General features: G+C 45.9%; 1 protein-coding gene and 1 long non-coding RNA gene across 2 annotated transcripts in view; one reads left to right on the top strand and one right to left on the bottom strand.

Moving 5' to 3' along the window:
* The window catches only part of LOC138664259 (cytochrome P450 2G1-like), a 357,037-nt gene that overhangs the window by 200,516 nt on the left and 132,296 nt on the right, over window positions 1–24,225 (top strand). The window contains exons 5-6 of the mRNA XM_069750800.1: window positions 19,346–19,522; window positions 21,844–21,985. Coding sequence (XP_069606901.1) covers window positions 19,346–19,522; window positions 21,844–21,985 — 319 coding nt within the window. The remainder of the gene's footprint in view (window positions 1–19,345; window positions 19,523–21,843; window positions 21,986–24,225) is intronic.
* Window positions 1–24,225, bottom strand: part of LOC138664260 (uncharacterized) — a 268,604-nt gene that overhangs the window by 165,506 nt on the left and 78,873 nt on the right. The window lies entirely within an intron of this gene.

The following is a 24,225-nucleotide window of genomic DNA, read 5'->3' as shown; positions in this document are numbered from 1 at the left end:
CCTAGTCAAGATTGTCTTCCCAAAAACCAGCTAACGGTGCTGGTCTGGAACCAGGATGGGGAGCAGAAGGCAGAAGAGCAAAAGATGCTGCCGAGAACCAGCTGACGGTAATGGAACCCGGATGGCGACCCGAAGGTAGAAGAGCCAATGGCACGACCGAGGACCAGCTGACAGTACTGGAACCCGGTTACTAAGCAGGAGGTAACCGTGCCTGAAAGCACTACCAAGGACCACCTGACGTTGGCGGAACTCGGATACCCAGAAGGAGGCACCTAAGCCAAAGGCTCTGCCTGGAACCAGCTGACAGTGCTGGAACCAGGGGGACCTAGTCAAGATTGTCTTCCCAAGAGCCAGCTAATGGTGCTGGAACTCAGATGGGCAGCAGAAGGGCCACAGGAAAAGAAACAATAGCTAGGCCGCAAGCCGGCTGCAGTTACCGAAAAACCACAGTCCTACAGGGGGAGCTTGTCCTATTGGCACTACAGAACCTGCCTTGATTGCCACTTCCCCCAGCCCACATAGGAAACACCTAAACTGCAGGCACCATGGAGTCGGCTAACCCGACCGCAACACGACAGGACAACGTTTTGGAGTCTAAGTGACCTTGACACTACCCGGAAACAGCAGGCGTGCTGGAACCAGGCTGGGAAGGAGGGAGTACCCGTGCCAAAGACACAGCCGAGAACCAGCTGACGGTACTGGAACCCGGATGCGTTGCCCAAGGTGCAAGAGCCAATGGCACGACCGAGGACCAGCTTATGGTACTGGAACCCGGTTACTAAGCAGGAGGAACCCGTGCCTGAAAGCACTACCAAGGACCACCTGACGTTGGTGGAACTCGGATACCCAGAATGAGGCACCTAAGCCAAAGGCTCTGCCCGGAGCCAGCTGATGGTGCTGGAACCAGGATGGGGAGCAGAAGGCAGAAGAGCAAAAGACACTGCCGAGAACCAGCTGATGGTACTGGAACCCGGATGGCGACCCGAAGGTAGAAGAGCCAATGGCACGACTGAGGACCAGCTGACGGTACTGGAACCCGGTTACTAAGCCGGAGGTACCCGTGCCTGAAAGCACTACCAAGAACCTCCTGACATTGGCGGAACTCGGATACCCAGAAGGAGGCACCTAAGCCAAAGGCTCTGCTTGGAACCAGCTGATGGTGCTGAAACCAGGGGGACCAAGTCAAGATTGTCTTCCCAAGAACCAGATAATGGTGCTGGAACTCAGATAGGCAGCAGAAGGTTCACAGGAAAAGAAACAATAGCTAGGCCGCGAGCCGGCCGCAGTTACCGAAAAACCACAGTCCTACAGGGGGAGCTTGTCCTATTGGCACTACAGAACCAGCCTTGATTGCCACTTCCTGCAGCCCACATAGGAAGCACCTAAACTGCAGGCACCATGGAGTCGGCTAACCTGACCGCAACACGACAGGACAACGTTTTGGAGTCTAAGTGACCTTGACACGACCCGGAAACAGCGGGTATGCTCTAACCAGGCTGGGCAGGAGTTAGTACCTGTGCCAAAGACACTTCTGAGCAGCAACTGGCGGTGTTGGAGACCAGGGTCATAGCTAGAAACTGACTGTAATAATTGCCGCACAGACAGCTTGGGATCAGCTGACGCTACTGAACCCCATTAACAGAGGAGCAGCTGTTAACTGTGCAGACAGCACTTCCGAGCACGAACTGGCGGTGTAAGTGCCCAGGGACAGCAGGAGGAGCAGAGTGTAGGCCGAAGCCGGCACTGGAGGCAGCTTAATATCTGATGTTGTTCCAGCGTGGCGGTTGCATGACACATTGCCACACACACAGCTGGGGATCAGCTGACGTTACTGAACCCCAATAACATGGCAGCAACTGTTGACTGTGCAGACAGCACTTCCGAGCAGATACTGGCGGTGTAAGTGCCCAGGGACAGCAGGAGGAGCAGAGTGTAGGCCGAAGCCTGCACTGGAGGCAGTTTAACATCTGATGTTGTGCCAGCGTGGCGGTCGCATGACACATTGCCGCACACACAGCTGGGGATCAGCTGAAGTTACTGAACCCCAATAACAGAGGAGCAGCTGTTAACTGTGCAGACAGCACTTCCGAGCACGAACTGGTGGAGTAAGGGCCCAGGGTCAGCAGGAGGAGCAGAGTGTAGGCCGAAGCCTGCACTGGAGGGAGTTTAATATCTGATGTTGTGCCAGCGTGGCGGTCGCATGACACATTGCGGTGCACACAGCTGGGGATCAGCTGACGTTACTGAACCCCAATAACATGGCAGCAAATGTTAACTGTGCAGACAGCACTTCCGAGCACCAACTGGTGGTATTGGAGCCCAGGGAATCTAGGAGGAGCAGAGTGTAGGCCGAGGCCTGCACTGGAGGAAGTTAAATGTCTGTTGTGTCTGCGTGGCTGTCGCAGGACACGTTGCTGGCTGCACAGCAGAGAAACAGCTGGCGTTACTGAACCCCACTGACACATGAGCGAGTGTTTTTCTCTGTGCAGCCTGCACTTCTGAACACCAACTGGCGGTATTGGAGCCCAGGGAATCTAGGAGGAGCAGAGTGTAGGCCGAGGCCTGCATTGGAGGCAGTTAAATGTCTGTTGTGCCTGCATGGCGGTCGCAGGACACGTTGCTGGCTACACAGCAGGGGAACAGCTGGCATTACCGAACCCCACTGACACATGAGCGAGTGTTTTTCTCTGTGCAGCCTGCACTTCCGAGCACCAACTGGCGGTATTGGAGCCCAGGGAATCTAGGAGGAGCAGAGTGTAGGCCGAGGCCTGCACTGGAGGTAGTTAAATATCTGTTGTGTCTGCGTGGCGGTCGCAGGACACGTTGCTGGCTACACATCAGGGGAACAGCTGGCGTTACCGAACCCCACTGACACATGAGCGAGTGTTTTTCTCTGTGCAGCCTGCACTTCCGAGCACCAACTGGCGGTATTGGAGCCCGGGGAATCATGGAGGAGCAGAATGGAGGCAGGTTAATGTCTGTTGTTGTGCCAGCGTGGCGGTCGCTGGACACGTTGCCGGATACACAGCAGGGGAGCAGCTGGCGTTACTGAACCCCAATAACACTGGGTCATGTGTTGACTGTGCGGCCGGCACTTCTGAGCAGAAACTGGCGGTGTTGGAGCCCAGGGATTAAAGTTCAGGTGGTAAAAACATGAACACAACAGGAGACCTGGATACTGTTGCCAACCAAGCATTTAATCTGGAAGAGGACTGGCAAATTCCTGTGAGATCCAGGCCTTGATCATTTTCAGAAAAGTAAGCCGGTCGATGTTATTGGAGGATAGTCGCATGCGACGGTCTGTTAGTACACCACCTGCAGCACTAAAGACACGTTACGATAATACACTAGCAGCAGGGCGAGCCAGCACCTCCAATGCATACTGGATAAGCTCTGGCCATGTATCCAGCTTAGAGACCCAAAACTTGAAGAGGGAAGAGCCGTTTGGGAGTACGCTGAGAGGGCAAGACATGTAGTCTGTCACCATCTGACGGAAACGTGGCCTCCTGCTGAGTGCACCCGCCTGTGTTGGTGTAGACATTTGTGGCGGGCACACAAAACTTTGCCACTGTTGGGCCAGACTGGTCTTGCCTTGTGCTAAGGCAATGCTTCTGCTCCCTCTTTGTGCAGAACTTCCTCCACTGCCTCAACGCACTGAGCTGCTTTGTAATGCAGTAGCAGAACTTCTCTCGATTGGACTGGCGAAGATGATGGACTGCACCAGTTTGTCTTGGTACTCCTGCAGTTTACGCTCCCGCTGCAACGGTGTTATGAGGGTTTGTAAGTTGTCACGGTAGTGCAGATCTAGGAGGGTGTACACCCAATAATCAGCCGTGATAAGAATGTGGGCAATGCGTTTCGTTTCTCAGGTACTACAGTGGTCGTTTCTCAGGCACTGCAGCATGAAATCAACCATGTGCTGCAGACTGCCAACTGGCCAAGAAACGCTGTCCCCTGCTTGAGGCGTGAACTCTGCCTGCTCTGCATCACCCCACCCTCGCTCTACATACTGACTACAGGAGATTTGTGTAACTCCCTCCTCTGGACTGATCTCTTCCTCCTCTATTGACTCCTCCTCATCCTTCTCGCAAACTGTCCCCTGCCTAGGCCATTGTGAGGAACCACGTGGCGCAGACTGTCCAAAAGCAGATGGCATTTCTACCTCCTCATCCTACAACTCTTCCACCACCTCATCCCTTAGCGCTTACAGTGTTCTTTCAAGCAGGCAGATAAAGGGGGACAGTCATGCTGACTAGTGCATCATCTGCACTCGCCATCCGCGTGGAATCATCGAAGGCATGCAAAAGCTGGCAGACGTCCTTCATAGTGGCCCACTCAGTGGTTGTTGTGAAGTCTGAACGGCGCGCACTGCGACTTCTTTGCGCCTGATGCAGCTGGTACTCCATTACTGCTGGCTGCTGCTCACACAACCGCTCCAACATATGTAACGTTGAATTTCATCTGGTGGGTAGGTCACATATGATGCGATGTTCCAGAAGGTGGAATCAGCGTTGCAGAGATGCAATGTGCGATCTTGCCATGCTGGAACGCCGCAAGTGAGCACACTCTAGGCGGACCTTGTGCAGCAGTGCATCAAGATCCGGATAGTCCCTCAAAAAACGCTGAGCGACCAAGTTGAGCACATGTGCCATACATGGGATGTGAGTGAGGTTGCGTAGGCCCAGAGCTGCCACCAGATTTCGGCCATTGTCACACACTACCATGCCTGGCTGGAGATTCGCTAGCACAAACCACACGTCGCTCTCCTGCTTGATGGCATTTCAGAGCTCCAGCACTGTGTGGCTTCGATTCCCCAAAGAAATTAATTTCAATACAGCCTGTTGACATTTGGCCACGGCTGTGCTCATATCGGTCAGATCAGGTAAGCATTCACGGGTCCATGTGGAGGTGGACCGTGACGGCTCCTGCAGCGATGATTCTGAGGAACTGGAGTATGAGGAGAAGTCAACATGCACAGACTGGATTCCTGCAATCCTTGGAGTTGGCAGAACACATAGAGTGTCACTCTCACGATCTGTACCCGGCTCCACAACATTAACCCAATGGGCAGTGAGGGAAAGGTATCGTGCCTGTCCATGGTGACTGGTCCACGCATCGGTGGTGAGGTGGACCTTGCTACTGACGGCGTTTAGTAGCGCATGTTTAATGTTTCCCTCCACATGCTTTTGCAGGGCAGGGATGGCTTGCCTGCTGAAATAAAAGCGGCTGGCCACATTGTATTGTGGGACTGCCAATGCCATCAAGTTACGGAAGTTGTCAGTCTCCACCAGCCTAAATGACAGCATTTCAAGGGAAAGTAGTTTTGCAATGCCCGCATTCAGAGCCTGTGCTCGTGGGTGGTTTGCCGAGAATGGCCGCCTTTTCTCCCATGCCTGTGCTACCGATGGCTGTAGACTGGGCTGGGAGTGTGAGGATGACTGGGAACGTGGTGCTGTGGGTGGAATTACAGTGGGTCTCCGGACAACGGTGCCAGAGGTTCTTCCATGGCGATCCTGTAAGGAAGCCGAACCAGCAGTGTGTGAGCTGGAGGAAGAGGCTCCAACACGAGCTGAAGAGGTGGTAGGTGCCGCTGTAGGTTGGCCTAGGTCTTCAGTGTGTTTTTGGAACTCCACCGCGTGCTTTATCCGCACATGTTTCCACATATTTGTGGTATTGAGGTTGCGGACATTTTTCCCTCGTTTGATTTTCTGATGACACAGCTTGCATTTGACAAAGCAAATGTCATCTGTAACTGTGTCAAAAAAGGACCAGGCACTGCTACTCATGTGAGCGCCCGCTTTGGCTTTTGGAAGAGGCATGCTCCTACTGGGTGCCGAAGTGGAGGCTACAGGCACCGCAGTCTTCCCCCTCCCTCTCCCGGCCGTTCAGGGAATTTCTTCCTCAGAGCTGCTCCCACCACCTTCTTGTACCTCACGCCATGATGGGTCAAGGACCTCATCATCTACGCTACCCTCTTCCACCAACTGCTTCTCCTGGGTAGTCTCGGCAGCACAGTACGCACCAGAATGTGGCACCTGAGTCTCATCATCAGATGCGTACTGAGGTGTGCTGACCGTAGACACTGGCCCACCCGCCTCTTAAGATTCAGAGAGACAAAGCTGTTGGGCATCACTGCATACTGCCTCTTCTTCCATTTCTGGAATGCTGCTTGGCTGGCCCCCTCTTTCCAAGCAAAGAGATTCAGAAAACAGAAGTAGAGATGGCTCCTGTCCTGGGCTCTCTGACTGCCTGGGCAATTTGGCAGGTGGTGAAGAGACAGATGGTTGCTCTTCAGTGCTCTGTACCTGAAAGGATGTGGCACTAATTGAAGTTGATGCGTTAGCTGCCATCCATCCGACAATGGCTTCAATTTGTTCGTCCCGCAGCAGCGGGGTACGGCGAGCTCCTACAAAGCTGCGCATGAAAGTCTGTTCCCTGCTAAAACTGGGGGATGATGAGTCACCAGTGCCCGCAGCAGGCACAGAATCCCCACGTCCTCTCCCTGCTCCACGCCCATGACCACGTGCCTTACTCCCTGCCTTCTTCATCTGAGTAGACTGATAAAGATAGGTAGAAAATATTCCTGAACAGCTGCTAACAGGTATAAGAAACACTAATTTTATAAAGTGTGGACTACACTTTAATATGAGCTAATGTGTCCTACACAACTGTAAAGTGGTGTGTTTGGTGAACTTTATTATTTTTTTTTTGCAGAACAGACACTACAGAGTGAGCTGCACTCACAGACAGACCGTGCAGACAGCCGTGAACGGCGCTGCAAGACCAAAACAAGCTCCTCTATGTAATCCTATATAGTGTTTTTCCACAATCTAGCTGGATACGGAGGGAAAGCCACTAATAGAATAAATTTGAAAAAATGTGCAGCAGGCTGCACTAATTGAGAAACGGACAATGGAACGGTATGAGGCAGTGACGTACCCTGAGCTGACTACAATCGGCTGTGGTGGTAGAGCAGACTACAGAGCGAGCTGCACTCACAGACAGACCATGCAGACAGACGTGAACGGCGCTGCAAGGCCAAAACAAGCTCCTCTATGTAATCCTATATAGTGTTTTTCCACAATTTAGCTGGATACGGAAGGAAAGCCACTAATAGGATAAATTTGAAAAACTGTGCAGCAGGCTGCACTAATTGACAAATGGACAATGGAACGGTATGAGGCAGTGACGCACCCTGAGCTGACTACAACCACCTGTGGTGGTGGAACATACTACAGAGCGAGCTGCACTCACAGACAGACCGTGGAGACAGCCGTGAACGGCGCTGCAAGGCCAAAACAAGCTCCTCTATGTAATCCTTTATAGTGTTTTTCCACAATCTAGCAGGATACGGAGGGAAAGCCACTAATAGGACAAATTTGAAAAAATGTGCAGCAGGCTGCACTAATTGCAAAAAAGGACAATGGATTGAGCAGTATGAGGCAGTGACGCACCCTGAGCTGACCACGACCGGCTGTGGCTGTGGACAGACTACAGAGTGAACTGCACTCACACACGCAGAGACCTTGCAGACAGCTGTGAACAGCGCTGCAAGGCAAAAGCAAGGTTCTCACACAGCGGTTGCTAAATTAGCCTGGGTAAAGCACAAAGAAGCAAATCGCTATCTCTAAACTGGCCCTCAGTCAGAACACAGCATCCTGTCCCTAACTGAAATCACAGCAGAGTGAACCCAAAATGGCGGCGGCGATTTTTATAGGGCATCGTGACATCATTTCAGCAGCCAATCACAGCCATGCCAGTAGTTACATGGCCACCATGCAGAACAGGATGTGCCCACACTTGGAATCATTCCTCATTGGCTGAATTAAATACAACTGGGACTTTGCCTTATGGGAACTTCCGATTCCAGTATCCGATATACTGAAAGTATCGGAACTCGGTATCGGAATTTCGATACCACGAATATTGGCCTATACCCGATACTTGCGGTATCGGAATGCTCAACACTAGTAAGGAGATCTGCAGGGCTCCCATCCAGTGGTCACAGATTATTGATCTGGCAGATAGACCGGAGTTCTGCGAATCTCTGACATCTCTCCTATCTCTCTACCCCCATCAGTTGAATCAGCTCCGGGTGGGCCCACTCAGAGTACGGGAATCGGAACGACCGCCGCTCTGCCCCCGGTAGCTACGCTACTGATACAACTGATGGGGGTAGAGAGATAGGAGAGGTGCCAGATAAAATTTGCGCCAATACAGTTACATTTTGCGGCAGAGCAGGGGTCCCTGAGCAGGCGGAGGGGGCCCTGGTGCCAGCAGTGCACTACAGAGGCTGCCTATGGGGGTGCATTATACTATATGGAGGCCTATGGGGCTGCATTACACTATAAAGACTGGCTATGGGGCGCATTATACTATAGAGTCTGCCTATGGAGAATGCATTATACAATATAGAGTCTGCCTATGGGAGTGCATTATACAATATGGAGACCTATGGGGAGTGCATTATGTAATATAGAGTCTGTCTATGGTGAGTGCATTATTCTATATGGAGACCTATGGGGAATGCATGACAATATAGAGTCTGCCTATTGGGAGTCCATTATACTATGTGGAGTCCTATGGGGAGTGCATTATACTATATGGAGGCTATATAGGGGGCCACCATACAGTGTTGGAGCCATTAAACAGTTTGAGAGATATTAAGGGATCAGTATATACAGCTCTGGCAAAAATTAAGAGACCCCCACAGATAAAAACCCTGTCATGGGCAGCCTAATCTCTTGACCTTGATGCAAACAACTGGCTAAGACGATGGTGCAGACAACAAGGATTCGGATTCCTGGACCACGGTGTGAATTACTGGTATGATGGACTCCTCGCCAGAGACGGACTACACCTCAACAAACCTGGGAAACACACATTCGCCAGAAGACTCGCTACACTCATCAGGAGGGCGTTAAACTAGAAGAAGAGGGGACGGGAAGAAAAACATTAGACTCGAACAAAGACGACCCAGGAAAACATACTCTGAAGGGAGGTAAGAACATTTCTAAAACAATCCACAGTGAGGAGATTGGAACAAAACAAAATCCTCTAAACTGCATGCTCGCAAACGCCAGAAGCCTGACAAACAAGATGGAAGAACTAGAAGCAGAAATATCTACAGGTAACTTTGACATAGTGGGAATAACCGAGACATGGTTAGATGAAAGCTATGACTGGGCAGTCAACTTACAGGGTTACAGTCTGTTTAGAAAGGATCGTAAAAATCGGAGAGGAGGAGGGGTTTGTCTCTATGTAAAGTCTTGTCTAAAGTCCACTTTAAGGGAGGATATTAGCGAAGGGAATGAGGATGTCGAGTCCATATGGGTTGAAATTCATGGAGGGAAAAATGGTAACAAAATTCTCATTGGGGTCTGTTACAAACCCCCAAATATAACAGAAAGCATGGAAAGTCTACTTCTAAAGCAGATAGATGAAGCTGCAACCCATAATGAGGTCCTGGTTATGGGGGACTTTAACTACCCGGATATTAACTGGGAAGCAGAAACCTGTGAAACCCATAAAGGCAACAGGTTTCTGCTAATAACCAAGAAAAATTATCTTTCACAATTGGTGCAGAATCCAACCAGAGGAGCAGCACTTTTAGACCTAATACTATCTAATAGACCTGACAGAATAACAAATCTGCAGGTGGTCGGGCATTTAGGAAATAGCGACCACAATATTGTGCAGTTTCACCTGTCTTTCACTAGGGGGACTTGTCAGGGAGTCACAAAAACATTGAACTTTAGGAAGGCAAAGTTTGAACAGCTTAGAGATGCCCTTAATCTGGTAGACTGGGACAATATCCTCAGAAATAAGAATACAGATAATAAATGGGAAATGTTTAAGAACATCCTAAATAGGCAGTGTAAGCGGTTTATACCTTGTGGGAATAAAAGGACTAGAAATAGGAAAAACCCAATGTGGCTAAACAAAGAAGTAAGACAGGCAATTAACAGTAAAAAGAAAGCATTTGCACTACTAAAGCAGGATGGCACCATTGAAGCTCTAAAAAACTATAGGGAGAAAAATACTTTATCTAAAAAACTAATTAAAGCTGCCAAAAAGGAAACAGAGAAGCACATTGCTAAGGAGAGTAAAACTAATCCCAAACTGTTCTTCAACTATATCAATAGTAAAAGAATAAAAACTGAAAATGTAGGCCCCTTAAAAAATAGTGAGGAAAGAATGGTTGTAGATGACGAGGAAAAAGCTAACATATTAAACACCTTCTTCTCCACGGTATTCACGGTGGAAAATGAAATGCTAGGTGAAATCCCAAGAAACAATGAAAACCCTATATTAAGGGTCACCAATCTAACCCAAGAAGAGGTGCGAAACCGGCTAAATAAGATTAAAATAGATAAATCTCCGGGTCCGGATGGCATACACCCACGAGTACTAAGAGAACTAAGTAATGTAATAGATAAACCATTATTTCTTATTTTTAGTGACTCTATAGCGACAGGGTCTGTTCCGCAGGACTGGCGCATAGCAAATGTGGTGCCAATATTCAAAAAGGGCTCTAAAAGTGAACCTGGAAATTATAGGCCAGTAAGTCTAACCTCTATTGTTGGTAAAATATTTGAAGGGTTTCTGAGGGATGTTATTCTGGATTATCTCAATGAGAATAACTGTTTAACTCCATATCAGCATGGGTTTATGAGAAATCGCTCCTGTCAAACCAATCTAATCAGTTTTTATGAAGAGGTAAGCTATAGGCTGGACCACGGTGAGTCATTGGACGTGGTATATCTCGATTTTTCCAAAGCGTTTGATACCGTGCCGCACAAGAGGTTGGTACACAAAATGAGAATGCTTGGTCTGGGGGAACATGTGTGTAAATGGGTTAGTAACTGGCTTAGTGATAGAAAGCAGAGGGTGGTTATAAATGGTATAGTCTCTAACTGGGTCGCTGTGACCAGTGGGGTACCGCAGGGGTCAGTATTGGGACCTGTTCTCTTCAACATATTCATTAATGATCTGGTAAAAGGTTTACACAGTCAAATATCGATATTTGCAGATGATACAAAACTATGTAAAGCAGTTAATACAAGAGAAGATAGTATTCTGCTACAGATGGATCTGGATAAGTTGGAAACTTGGGCTGAAAGGTGGCAGATGAGGTTTAACAATGATAAATGTAAGGTTATACACATGGGAAGAGGGAATCAATATCACCATTACACACTGAACGGGAAACCACTGGGTAAATCTGACAGGGAGAAGGACTTGGGGATCCTAGTTAATGATAAACTTACCTGGAGCAGCCAGTGCCAGGCAGCAGCTGCCAAGGCAAACAGGATCATGGGGTGCATTAAAAGAGGTCTGGATACACATGATGAGAGCATTATACTGCCTCTGTACAAATCCCTAGTTAGACCGCACATGGAGTACTGTGTCCAGTTTTGGGCACCGGTGCTCAGGAAGGATATAATGGAACTAGAGAGAGTACAAAGGAGGGCAACAAAATTAATAAAGGGGATGGGAGAACTACAATACCCAGATAGATTAGCGAAATTAGGATTATTTAGTCTAGAAAAAAGACGACTGAGGGGCGATCTAATAACCATGTATAAGTATATAAGGGGACAATACAAATATCTCGCTGAGGATCTGTTTATACCAAGGAAGGTGACGGGCACAAGGGGGCATTCTTTGCGTCTGGAGGAGAGAAGGTTTTTCCACCAACATAGAAGAGGATTCTTTACTGTTAGGGCAGTGAGAATCTGGAATTGCTTGCCTGAGGAGGTGGTGATGGCGAACTCAGTCGAGGGGTTCAAGAGAGGCCTGGATGTCTTCCTGGAGCAGAACAATATTGTATCATACAATTAGGTTCTGTAGAAGGACGTAGATCTGGGGATTTATTATGATGGAATATAGGCTGAACTGGATGGACAAATGTCTTTTTTCGGCCTTACTAACTATGTTACTATGTTACTATGACCTGAACCCCATTGAAAACCTTTGAAATGTAATCAAGAGAATGATGGATAGTAACAAGCCATCAATCAAAGAAGAACTGCTTACAGAAGCAGTGTGAATGACTGGTGGAAAGCATGCCAAGACGCATGAAAGCTGTGATTAAAAATCATGGCTATTCCACAAAATATTGATTTCTGAACTCTTCCCGAGTTAAAACATTAGTATTGTTGTTTCTAAATGATTATGAACTTGTTTTCTTTGTATTATTTGAGGTCTGAAAACACTGTTTTTTAAAAAAAATTTTGACCATTTTTCTTTGTCAGAAAAAAATACAAAATTTATTGCTTGGAAATTCGGAGACATGTTGTTTATAGAATATAAGAACAATTTAGATTGTACTCAAAAATATACACAAATATACAGTACCTATAAAAAATTAAAAAAAATCAGACAAACTGAACATTTTGCAGTGGTCTCTTAAGTTTTGCCAGAGCTATATATGTAGTGAGGGGGCATTAGACTGTATAAGAGAGCATCATATTGTGTAGAGGGGAGCTTTAAAGGGGGGAAACTTGGGACATTATGAAATGTAAAGTGGGCACTTATTGTTATAGGGGAATTCAGGTTACTGTGACTGTCAAAGGGGCACACAAGACAGTATCACTTTTTAGGGGACAAATTGTGGGCACTGTTTTCTAGGGCACTTGCACCCGGCATTACTGTATTCTAGAGGGTTGCTTTAGAATTTAGAGGGCACAGAGAACCACACAGCAGGTGCAGTAATAGGGACACATACGGCAGCAGCGGCTCAGTATTGGGATATCAGCAGGATGAGCAGATTATGCAGGTTGGGAATACTCCCATTGAGGACAGTGCTGAAAATGTGAGAAGTGAAATGTGTCTTTGTTGTACTCTCTGCAGCCAAGTCCTGGCTGGAAGAAGCTGTCACGTCGGTCTGGGCCAGATGGAAAAGATGTGAAAAGTGAACGATTCCATCAGAAAGAACGTCACTATCTGTATCTGTGCTGCGATCTCTTTTCTTTTCTGTAGGACTGGTATTTACCACTGACCATATGGCAGTAATATCAATATTGGTCTTTATATAGAGATTATTTTCAGCAACAGCGCGGTCATATGCTGAGGTTCTCCTCCACTATTAGGGTGCTTCACCCAGTTGTAATCAAGGTTACCTGGATCGAGGCCCACTGAGAAGTTTCGACGCCCCTGAACCAAAACCCTAGATACGCCTCTGAGTTTAATATATGTATTAGGCCGGGATCACACATGCGATAAATACATCCGAGTCTCGCATGGTAATACCCGGCATTGCCGCCGTCACTCAGGAGCAGAGCGTGCGGCTGCATGTATTGCTATGCGGACGACGCTCCGTTCCTGAGTGACGGCGGCAATGCCGGGTATTACCATGCGAGACTCGGACGTATTTCTCGCATGTGTGATCCCGGCCATATCCACAGACTACTACTCATATGTTCTATTCTCAACACTGCAGTTGTACACCACACTCTCTCTGTAGTAATTGTCCAGTGTTTTAGCCCTTTCTCTCCCTATCTCTAATGCTGAGCTATGTGCCCACTCTTTCTTTAGTTTTTATATAGCGCCAACGTATTCCGCAGCGCTTTACAGTTTGCACACATTATCATTGCTATCCTCGATGGTGCTCACAATCTAAATTCCCTATCAGTATGTCTTTGGAATGTGGGAAGAAACCAGAGTACCCGGAGGAAACCCATGCAAACACGGGAAGAACATACAAACTACTTGCAAATGTTGTCCTTGGTGGGATTTGAACCCAGAACTCCAGTTCTGCAAGGCTGCCCCAGAAAATCTCTATAGCCCATAACACCCTAAAATGACTGCTGCATTCTCTGCTTCAGCTTTTACAGTAGCTCTGGTAGTCTTTTCTGATTGGCTGCACTACCATGTAATTTGATAGCTGCAATGCACTATGGGAAAGTTCAAGCGATTCATATGAGTCCTCTCTGGCAGATTCATGCTTTGACAACGTGTAAAACGTCGCATTTATTTTTTCTAATTATAAATTGTTCAAAATTGCTGGGGCCTAAAAATTTAATGAAATTCAACACTAAGTCAATTCACATAGAATTGATTTGCTCATATCTAGCTGTATGTAGAATTGCACAATTATGACCGCATGCTTTGATCTCAGCTGTCATTTCTTTATACTGAGGCTGGCTGATTTGGACAGATTGTCACATTTTCCTGAATTTCACTTTAATTAGCAGGATGCATGCAAATTATGCATTCATTTAGGAACAGCTATAAAATCTAATGCAAAATAGTAGTGTGTTAATAGCCTTTGGTATCCTACTTTTTCTGCTCCATTCCACAAAATGTCATAGAAGGAAACACGTTGGCTCCAATTCATCAAGACCAGAGATGTTCATGCCAGTCTTGATGAGGGGTCATGTTGGAGTAAGACACACCCATGTTAATGAATTAGGCATCATGTGCCTGTCACTCACCCATCACAGCTCCACCCATTTTGGTAAAACTGGGCAAAACTGTAGTGAAAACACCAAAAGTCGCAAAATATTTGCACATTTCTGTGTTTCTCAAACATTTTGACTCTTTTTTGATTAATTATTATTATTATTATTTATTGTTATAGCACCATTTATTCCATGGCGCTTTACATGTAAGGAGGGGTATACATAATAAAAACAAGTACAATAATCTTAAACAATACAAGTCATAACTGGTACAGGAGGAGAGAGGACCCTGCCCGCGAAGGCTCACAATCTACAAGGGAATTGGTGAGAATACAGTAGGCGAGGGTAGAGCTGGTCATGCAGTGGTTTGGTCGATCGGTGGTTTCTGCAGGTTGTAGGCTTTGAAGGTTTCGATGGTAGCTGAGAGTCTGATATGTTGTGGTAGAGAGTTCCAGAGTAGGGGTGATGTACGAGAGAAATCTTGTATGCGATTGTGGGAAGAGGAGATAAGAGGGGACTAGAGAAGGAGATCTCGTGAGGATCAGAGGTTGCATGCAGGAAAGTACCGGGAGACGAGGTCACAGATGTATGGAGGAGACAGGTTGTGGATGGCTTTGTATGTCATGGTTAGGGTTTTGTACTGGAGTCTCTGGGCAATGGGGAGCCAGTGAAGGGATTGACAGAGGGGAGAAGCTGGGGAATATCGGGGGGACAGGTGGATTAGTCAGGCAGCAGAGTTTAGAATAGATTGGAGGGGTGCGAGAGTGTTCGAGGGGAGGCCACAGAGCAAGAAGTTGCAGTAGTCAAGGCGAGAGATGATGAGGGCATAGATTAGGGTTTTTGCAGATTCTTGGTTGAGGAATGAACGGATTCGTGAAATATTTTTGAGTTGAAGTCGGCAGGAAGTGGAAAGGGCTTGGATATGTGGTTTCAAGGAGAGATCAGTGTCAAGGATTACCCCGAGGCAGCGAGCTTGTGGGACTGGGGAGAGTGGGCAGCCATTTACTGTAATGGATAGGTTCATTGGTGGGGTCACGTGAGATGGGGGAAAGATGATGAATTCTGTTTTGTCCATGTTAAGTTTTAGAAATCTAGCGGAGAAGAAGGATGAAATAGTGGACAGACATTGAGGGATTCTGGTTAGTAGGGAAGTGATATCTGGTCCAGATATGTAGATCTGTGTGTCATCAGCATAGAGATGGTACTGAAAGCCATGAGATTCTATGAGCTGTCCCAGGCCAAAGGTGTAAATGGAGAAGAGCAGGGGCCCTAGGACTGAACCTTGTGGGACTCCGACAGATAGGGGGCAAGGTGAGGAGGTGGTGTGTGAGTGGGAGACGCTGAATGTCCGGTCTGTTAGGTATGATGAGATCCAGGATAGGGCCAAGTGTTATGATAAGATAATTCAGTACCACAATGGACATAGAGGTCAGAGCACATACAGCGACCTGACAACAACTCAAAAACACAGAACGAGCTCTGAGACGTGGGAACTCTGCTGACCGCAATCCCTAATCCTCTCCAACCACACTAGAGGCAGCCGTGGATGCTCCCAATGCTCCCTATGCAACTCGGCACAGCCTGAGAAACTAGCTAGCCTGAAGATAGAAAATAAGCCTACCTTGCCTCAGAGAAATACCCCAAAGGAAAAGGCAGCCCCCCACATATAATGACTGTGAGTTAAGATGAAAAGACAAACGTAGAGATGAAATAGATTTAGCAAAGTGAGGCCCGACTTTCTGAACAGAGCGAGGATAGGAAAGGTAACTTTGCGGTCAACACAAAACCCTACAAAAACCACGCAAAGGGGGCAAAAAGACCCTCCGTACCGAACTAACGGCACGGAGGTACACCCTCTGCGTCCCAGAGCTTCCAGCAAGCAGGAGAAAACAAATAGACAAGCTGGACAGAAAAAAAACAGCAAACAAAATAGCAAAGCGAAACTTAGCTATGCAGAGCAGCAGGCCACAGGAACGATCCAGGAGGAAACAGGTCCAATACTAGAACATTGACTGGAGGCCAGGATCAAAGCACTAGGTGGAGTTAAATAGAGCAGCACCTAACGACTTCACAACATCACCTGAGGAAGGAAACTCAGAAGCCGCAGTACCACTTTCCTCCACCAAAGGAAGCTCACAGAGAGAATCAGCCGAAGTACCACTTGTGACCACAGGAGGGAGCTCTGCCACAGAATTCACAACAGCCAAGTCTGTGATGCCAAGGGATGAGAGGGTCTGTAATAATTGGGAATGGTCCACTGTGTCAAAGGCAGCCGACAGGTCCAGGAGGAGGAGGACAGAGTAGTGTCGCTTGCTCTTGGCAGTTAAGAGGTCATTGGTGACTTTAGTTAGGGCAATTTCAGTGGAGTGGTGTGACCGGACGTCAGACTGTAAGCGGTTGAAGAGGGAGCAAGAAGAGAGATGGGAGGACAGTTCAAGGTAGACGTGTTGTTCCAGTAGCTTGGAGGCATAGAGGAGAAATGATATTGGGCGATAGCTAGATATAGAGGATGGGTCAAGAGAGTGCTTTTTGAGGATAGGTGTGATGGAGGCATGTTTAAAGCTTGAGGGGAAAACACCAGTTGTTAGTGATAGGTTGAAGAGATGGGTTAGAGTTGGGATGAAGACTGTGGTGAGGTTTGGGATGAAGTGGGATGGGATCAGGTCAAGTGCACAGGTGGTGAGATGTGATCTTGAGAGTAGAGTGGAGAGACGATTTTCTGTAATGGTGGAGAAGTTGGTTTTAGAGGTGGAGGGCTGGGAAGTCGGGAGTAAGGGCTTTGGGGGTTGTTGACCAAAACTGTCTCTGATGTTATCAATTTTCTGCTTGAAAAATGAAGCAAAGTCTTCAGCTGAGATGAGTGGGGAGGGAGGAGGTGCTGGGGGATGGTGGAGAGAATTGAAGGTGTTGAATAACTGTTTAGGTTTGTGAGACAGGGAGGATATGAGAGATGAGAAGTAGGTTTGTTTAGCTGTGGCGAGTGTGGTCTTGAAAGTAGTGAGGGACTGTTTGAATGCGATGAAGTGCTCGTTGGAGTGGGATCTTTTCCATCTGCGCTCAGCAGCCCTGGAAGCTCGCCTCAGTTCTGTGGTCAGGCTGGTGTGCCAGGGCTGTCTGTTAATTTTGCGAGCTTTGGTATGTGTAAGTGGGGCAGCAGATTCCATAGCTGCAGCTATTGTGGTGTTATATAGAGCAGCAGCGTCATCCGCATTGTGTAAGGAACTTATATCTGTGAGTGGGAGGAGGGATTCAGAGAATGCATGTAGGTCAAGGTGTTTAAGATTTCTGCGAGGGTGTGAAAGTTTGTGGGGTGGGGATTGTAGACATGGAGTGGAGAGGGAAGAGAATGTGAGAAGGTTGTGGTCAGAGAGAGGAAGAGGTGAGTTAGAGAGGTTAGATAGGGAGCAGAGGCGGGTGAAGATGAGGTCCAGTGTGTGGCCATCTTTGTGGGTGGCTGTAAAAGACCATTGAGTGAGGCTGAAGGAGGAAGTGAGAGATAGAAGTTTAGTGGCAGCTGAGAGGGAAGTGTCAATGGGGATGTTGAAGTCACCGATGATGATAGTAGGGATGTCCATGGAAAGGAAATGAAGTAGCCAGGTGGTGAAGTGGTCAAAGAAGGTGGTGGCTGGCCCTGGGAGGCGGTAGATGACAGCCAGTTGGAGGTTGGAGAGGGAGTATATGCGCACAGAGTGCACCTCAAAGGAAGGGAGGGTAACAGAGGGTGGCAGTAGGATTGGGGTGAAGGAGCAGGTATCTGACAGGAGAAAACCAACTCCTCCGCCATGTTTGCTGCTGGGGCGGGGTGTGTGAGAAAGGTGGAAGCCACCATACAAAAGTGCAGCAGGAGAGGCTGTGTCAGAAGGGGTGACCCAGGTTTCGGTGATGGCGAGGAAGGAAAGTTTGGTAGTAACAGAAAGAAGCGGGGGCTGGGTGAATGGGTATAAGGTTAGAGAGGTTATGGAAGGTTGTGATAGAGTGTGGATGGGAGGTAGAAATGACTGTGGGAATGTGGTGAGGGGGACCAGGATATCACCAGCAGTGAGAAGGAGCAGAGAAAGTGTTAGCAGGTGGGAGCAGGAGAGGGCATGAGGGGGCAGTCTGTGTTTGGAGACAGAGGATTGTATGTTAAGGAACAGTTTTGAGGAGGAGATGAGGTGGATGGGGAGGATTGAAGAAGAGATGAACAGTTCTTTACTAGGAGTAGGGATTAGGGGAGTTTGCAGAAAGTGAAGAATTATAGGGGTGAAAGTGAAAACAAATAGAAACATTGTTTACAGTGACTGGCCAGTTACATTCAGTTCCCTTCTGATTCAATTCTGGTTTTAATTCTAAAAGTAATCTTCACACTTCTAGGACACACTTATAGGAATCACACAGAAGACTAAAGTCATTGCAGACTTGAGCTATGCAATATATGTACAACTAAGTGCATTCAGGTGTGAAGCAGAGAGGAGTGGTCTCTGCTCATCTTGGTCAGAGAATTAAGGGTCGACCAGATGCATACAATCAAGCATTGAGTAAACAAGGTCATAAATAACACAGGGTAAGCTGGGGTTAGCTGAAAGGCATACCATGTGAAAGCTAGGAGCAGAGGAGAGTCTATGTGCAAAGCTGGGTGATGTACTATGTGCACTTCATAGACAGCAGGAGAGCAGGAGAGCTGGGTGGATGAACATACCATGTGAAAGCTAGGAGCAGAGGGAAGTCTATGTGTAAAGCTGGGTGATGTACTATGTGCACTTCATGGACAACAGGAGAGCAGGAGAGCTGGGTGGATGAACATACCATGTGAAAGCTAGGAGCAGAGGGAAATCTATGTGCAAAGCTGGGTGATGTACTATGTGCACTTCTTAGACAGCAGGAGAGCTGGGTGGATGAACATTAATGGGGACCATTGTCTTCATAACTTGTTTAAAATCTTCCATTTCTCCATTTCACAGGCATATGTTGCATTTGAGAGGATAATGAAGCATCTACCGGGTAGTCATCAAACAATATTTGAAGAATGTGAAGGCATGAAATCATTCATCAAGGATGAAGTAGAATCTCACAGGAAGACACTGAATCCAGATTCACCACGAGATTTTATTGACTGTTTCCTCATTAAGGCAAATAAGGTAATAGAATACGTGATATAACCAGCATTTACCTTTCACTCATTTGAAGTGCTAGTTATTCCGTCCATCCTCGTTTGTAGAATTACTCCAGCCATGAGCAGTTTTGGAAAAGTTAGTCTTATGTCCACATTTACATAATTGCTGCATTCATAATGGTGGCAAGTATGCCATGCGGGCTCTCAGATCCCAATGTTGCCTAATGGATTCCATTGACCTAAAATTAGTTATGGTGTGGTTCCCTCCTGTTACCTTTAATTTGACAAGAATAGAGCTGCATGTTGTCATGAGTGTGTAACGTCCTCCTGGGAGATTTGAGGTTAGGAAGTCATTACGTATTCTGAATCACACAGCCTGTGTGCTTCATGTTCCATATTAAATGGACTTTGTTTCCCTTGGTGCTGAAAAGGTTAAATCCTTTTTATGCTGGTTAGAAGCATGCAGCTCCATCTGTCAGCTTCTACTGATATGGTCATTTCCTCGCTCTATAAAATCTTGCCAGGCTTTCTCTTCCTTGCCATTGAAAGTTCTACTTCCTGGTTCACGAGAGTTGCTATGCTGAGTTGGAGATGGTTTGTTGCTGCTGGAGATTGTTGTATGCTTTTCTTCTTGTCCTATTCTTATTTAGTTTGTACATTCCTCCTCTTCCCTATATACCTGTATTCCTTTGGTGAGTGTTCTTGCATGTTAAAGGTTTTCTGCTATCTCTGTTTCTCTTATGTATTGATACAAAAACATTAATGTCCTGGGCCTCCTGGGGGAGAGTGGGGACAGCTTAAGATATAACAGAAAAACAGTAAGGCAAGAGGCCCAAACCTCTTCACCTTCAGAGGTACCTTTGGTAACATGGAAAGTTAGGACCCCAGCCCAAGGGACTGTGAAGGGCACATTTCCCTATCTCATGTACAGTCACAGGATGGCCGGGATGGTCAGAACCCCCGCTTTGATGCAGGCTCCGGCGGTGAGCCCGCATCAAAGCTAGGATGTGTCAGCTGTTTTGAACAGCTGGCATGTGCCCACAATAGCAGCAGGTGGAATCATGATACACCCGCCGCTATTAACTAGTTAAATGCCGCTGTCAAACGCTGACAGCGGCATTTAACTAGCGTTTCCAGCCATCGGGCCGGAAATGAGCGCATCGCTGACCCTGTCACGTGATCGGGGGTCAGCGATGCTTCGGCATGACAATCAGAAGTCTATTGAAGACCACTAAGGTGGTTGATGCTGGATTGCTGTGAGCGCCACCCTGTGGTCTGCGCTCACAGCAATGCAGTAATTCAGCTACATAGGAGCGATCTATGCTTTGCTCCTATGTAGCTGAGCCGATCGAGTTGCGCCAGCTTCTAGCCTCCCATGGAGGCTATTGAAGCATGGCAAAAGTAAAAAAAAAAAAAGGTTTTAAAAAATATGAAAAAAATAAAAAAAACTATAAAAGAATCCACCCCCCTTTCACCCCATTCAAAATAAGACAATAAAAAAAATCAAACCTACACATATTTGGTATTGCCGCATTCAGAATCGCTCGATCTATAAATAAAAAAAGGATTAACCTGATTGCTAAACGACGTAGCGAGAAAAAAAAATTGAAATGCCAGAATTATGTTTTTTTTTGTCGCCGCAACATTGCATTAAAGGGAACCTGTCACCCCGTTTTTTGAGATTGAGCTATAAATACTGTTAAATAGTATTTAAGCCCTATTTAACAGTATTTATAGCTCAATCTCAAAAAACGGGGTGACAGGTTCCCTTTAAAATGCAATAACAGTCGATCAAAATAACGTATCTGCACCAAAATGGTATCATTAAAAAAGTCTGCTCGGCACGCAAAGAATAAGCCTTCACCTGACCCGAGATCCTGAAAAATGGAAACGCTACAGTTTTCGGAAAACAATGCAATTCTTTTTTTTTTTTACCAGTTAGATAAATAAGAACCTAGACATGTTTGGTGTCTATGAACTCATAATGACCTGGAGAATCAAAATGGCAGGTCAGTTTTAGCATTTAGTGAATCTAGCAAAAAAGCCAAACAAGTGTGGAATTGCACTTTTTTGCAATTTTACTGCACTTGGAATCTTTTTCCCGTTTTCTAGTACATGACATGCTAAAACCAATGATGTCGTTCAAAAGTAGAACTTGTCCCGCAAAATATAAGTACTCACATGGACATTTTGACGGAAAAACAAAAAGTTATGGCTCTGGGAAGGGGGGAAGCGAAAAAAGAAAACGCAATACCGAAAAAAGCTGGGGTCCTGAAGGGATTAAAGAGCTATATCAAGGCAACAAGGAAATATGAAGATAAATCCTATTCAATTCTTGACTTACAGGAGGATGACATAAGTTGTGAAGCTTTTAATAAGGATAATTTGGTTGCTTCAGCTTTTGAGCTTTACACAGCTGGAACGGAGACCACAATGAATACTCTCCAGTTTGGTCTCCTGATAATGATACAATATCCATACATCCAAGGTAATAAATGTATTGATATATGTGACTTGATTTGTGAATAAATGTCCAGTTATCAATCAAAGTTTGCCTTTAATTGGTTAAAATCCCCTCTATTACCTTGTTTTAATTTCACACACGAAATTGTGTACAGTCATACAGTATACAGTTGGTTCTTACCAGGTTTGGGGGACCCCAACTATGCAAAAGTTGCAACTAGTTAGACTACTGTGGATCTCTTAGTTACTACCCACTGCCAAAATCTTCCCTTCTTCTAGGCTCCTCACGAGGGGAGGTACACTAGTCACTTTTCAGGGAAATGCTCTGAACTTCCATAGATCTCTATTGCCGCTACATCACTACATCTCACAGATTCTGTCCTACCCAACGCCAAAAGGATGCAAAGTTCCAGTTACATGACATTTATGGTGCAACCAAAGAATAGTCTCAGGTCCAACGGTGCAACATTTCACACTAAGTCGACTTAATCCAAGCATACATACCAACATTAAAGTTGGTAATATAGAGATTTTGAAAATCTGATCAGACGTATCTGTCCATAAAAAAAAACCAAGAAAAGTCTCCCATTACAGCAAAAGAAGCAAATGGAGTGGTCGCATTCACAAACACAAATTGCAGAAATACATAGCATGTTGTGCAGACTAAGGACTTAGCTGAAGAGATTCTGATTTAGCTATCTAGTGAGTCCACTTCCAATGTGTTGCTGGATTCCTGGTTTTCTTCTATCATACTTCCGGGGATAAAATTATTCAGCTTTTCCTTTTTATTGTCCTTAAACAAATATAGAGAGCATAGGCCAAAAAGTCCAATGATAATGAAGTATTGCAATACAGATTTTCCTTATGTAAGGTATTATATTGTATTTACAAAAGATCCACAAAAACAGCATATAAACCATCAAATAAACCCAAATAGAATGTCACCACTATGGTTTCTTCCAGACGTGACTAACTTTGAACTCCCCTTATATTTATATTAATTATCGGTTTACGCCTTCAAACTTTAAATTTCCACACATTTGCAGGTCCACGCCAATATAAAAAGTTTGAGATTTGACTTGTGAGGGAAAAAAAATTCATGGCTAGATTTCACAGACTACTGAAGACTCAGAGATTGGGCTTATAATGTCAGGCGCTGCCTCCCCCTAAATTTCCTACAGTTATCACATCCACACCAGTCAGGTGGGCTATCACAGCTAGTATAAAAGATGGTTGACCATCAAACAGCACCATTTTCTGCTTTTAAAGCATAGGGATAGGAGTTTAGAGTACACAGCTCATTGCAGAGTGATAGAAAAGGGCCCAATCTCATAGTAGTATACTACTGCACGGCTGAAGATCATTTAAAATTGGGGTGCTAGTCTCAGTATGTGATTAATAATCCAAAGATTCAAGTGAGATAGACAAGTGGTGTACTATAGTCAATCAGTGTGACTGTAAATTGATTCATCTGTTCTAAAATGCAATAACAGCACTTTAATAACAGCATATTTTTTTCATCCCTCACACATTGCAAGCAAGGAGGGCATTTTAATACCCTGCTGTCCTAATTTTGCTACTTAGCCAAAATACAATTTCAGAACATCAAGACCGCAGATAAGGGCATACAGGTACGACTACTTTAACCATTCTATTACCTATATGCCATTATTAATAGGTAAAAACATCCCGGGGGTGACAGATTCCCTTTAAGGAAAAATACAAATCTCTATTATTCAGAAATGTAAAAATAACTGTTTACATCATTGTCTTTTTATTTTTATGTTGCTTTTTTTTTGCACATTTTGTATAATAGCCCAATATTAGACACTTTTTTCTTCATCTTCCTGTGCTTTTCTTCTCAGTAAAATTTGAAAAATATTCAACCAATGTTATCATTGTCTGTAGGCACCATACTTCCGACAACTCTCGGCAATCCTCACACCAGATAAAGGACCTAGAGTTCAACTGAGTATCTCAACCCTAACAGAGGATGGAGAAAATAAGGGTCCAATGGGTTCATGTTATATGAATTTCCCAAAAAATTTACAACAAATTAAGAGCGTTAAAATCGGGTGGATTTTAACGCTCTTAATTTGTTGTAAATTTTTTGGGAAATTCATATAACATGAACCCATTGGACCCTTATTTTCTCCATCCTCTGTAAAGTCCTGTTCTACATAACAGAAGACAATAGTATACATTTTGTGACTGGTGAGCAAGCTCACCCAACTCATTTCATTTTTTCACTTCCTTGACACTTAA

The sequence above is a fragment of the Ranitomeya imitator genome, chromosome 2 (assembly GCF_032444005.1).
Source record: "Ranitomeya imitator isolate aRanImi1 chromosome 2, aRanImi1.pri, whole genome shotgun sequence".
Classification (NCBI taxonomy): Eukaryota; Metazoa; Chordata; class Amphibia; order Anura; family Dendrobatidae; genus Ranitomeya; species Ranitomeya imitator.
The sequence above is the reverse complement of the archived record's forward strand: the minus strand, read 5'-3'. Positions and strand labels throughout refer to the sequence as shown.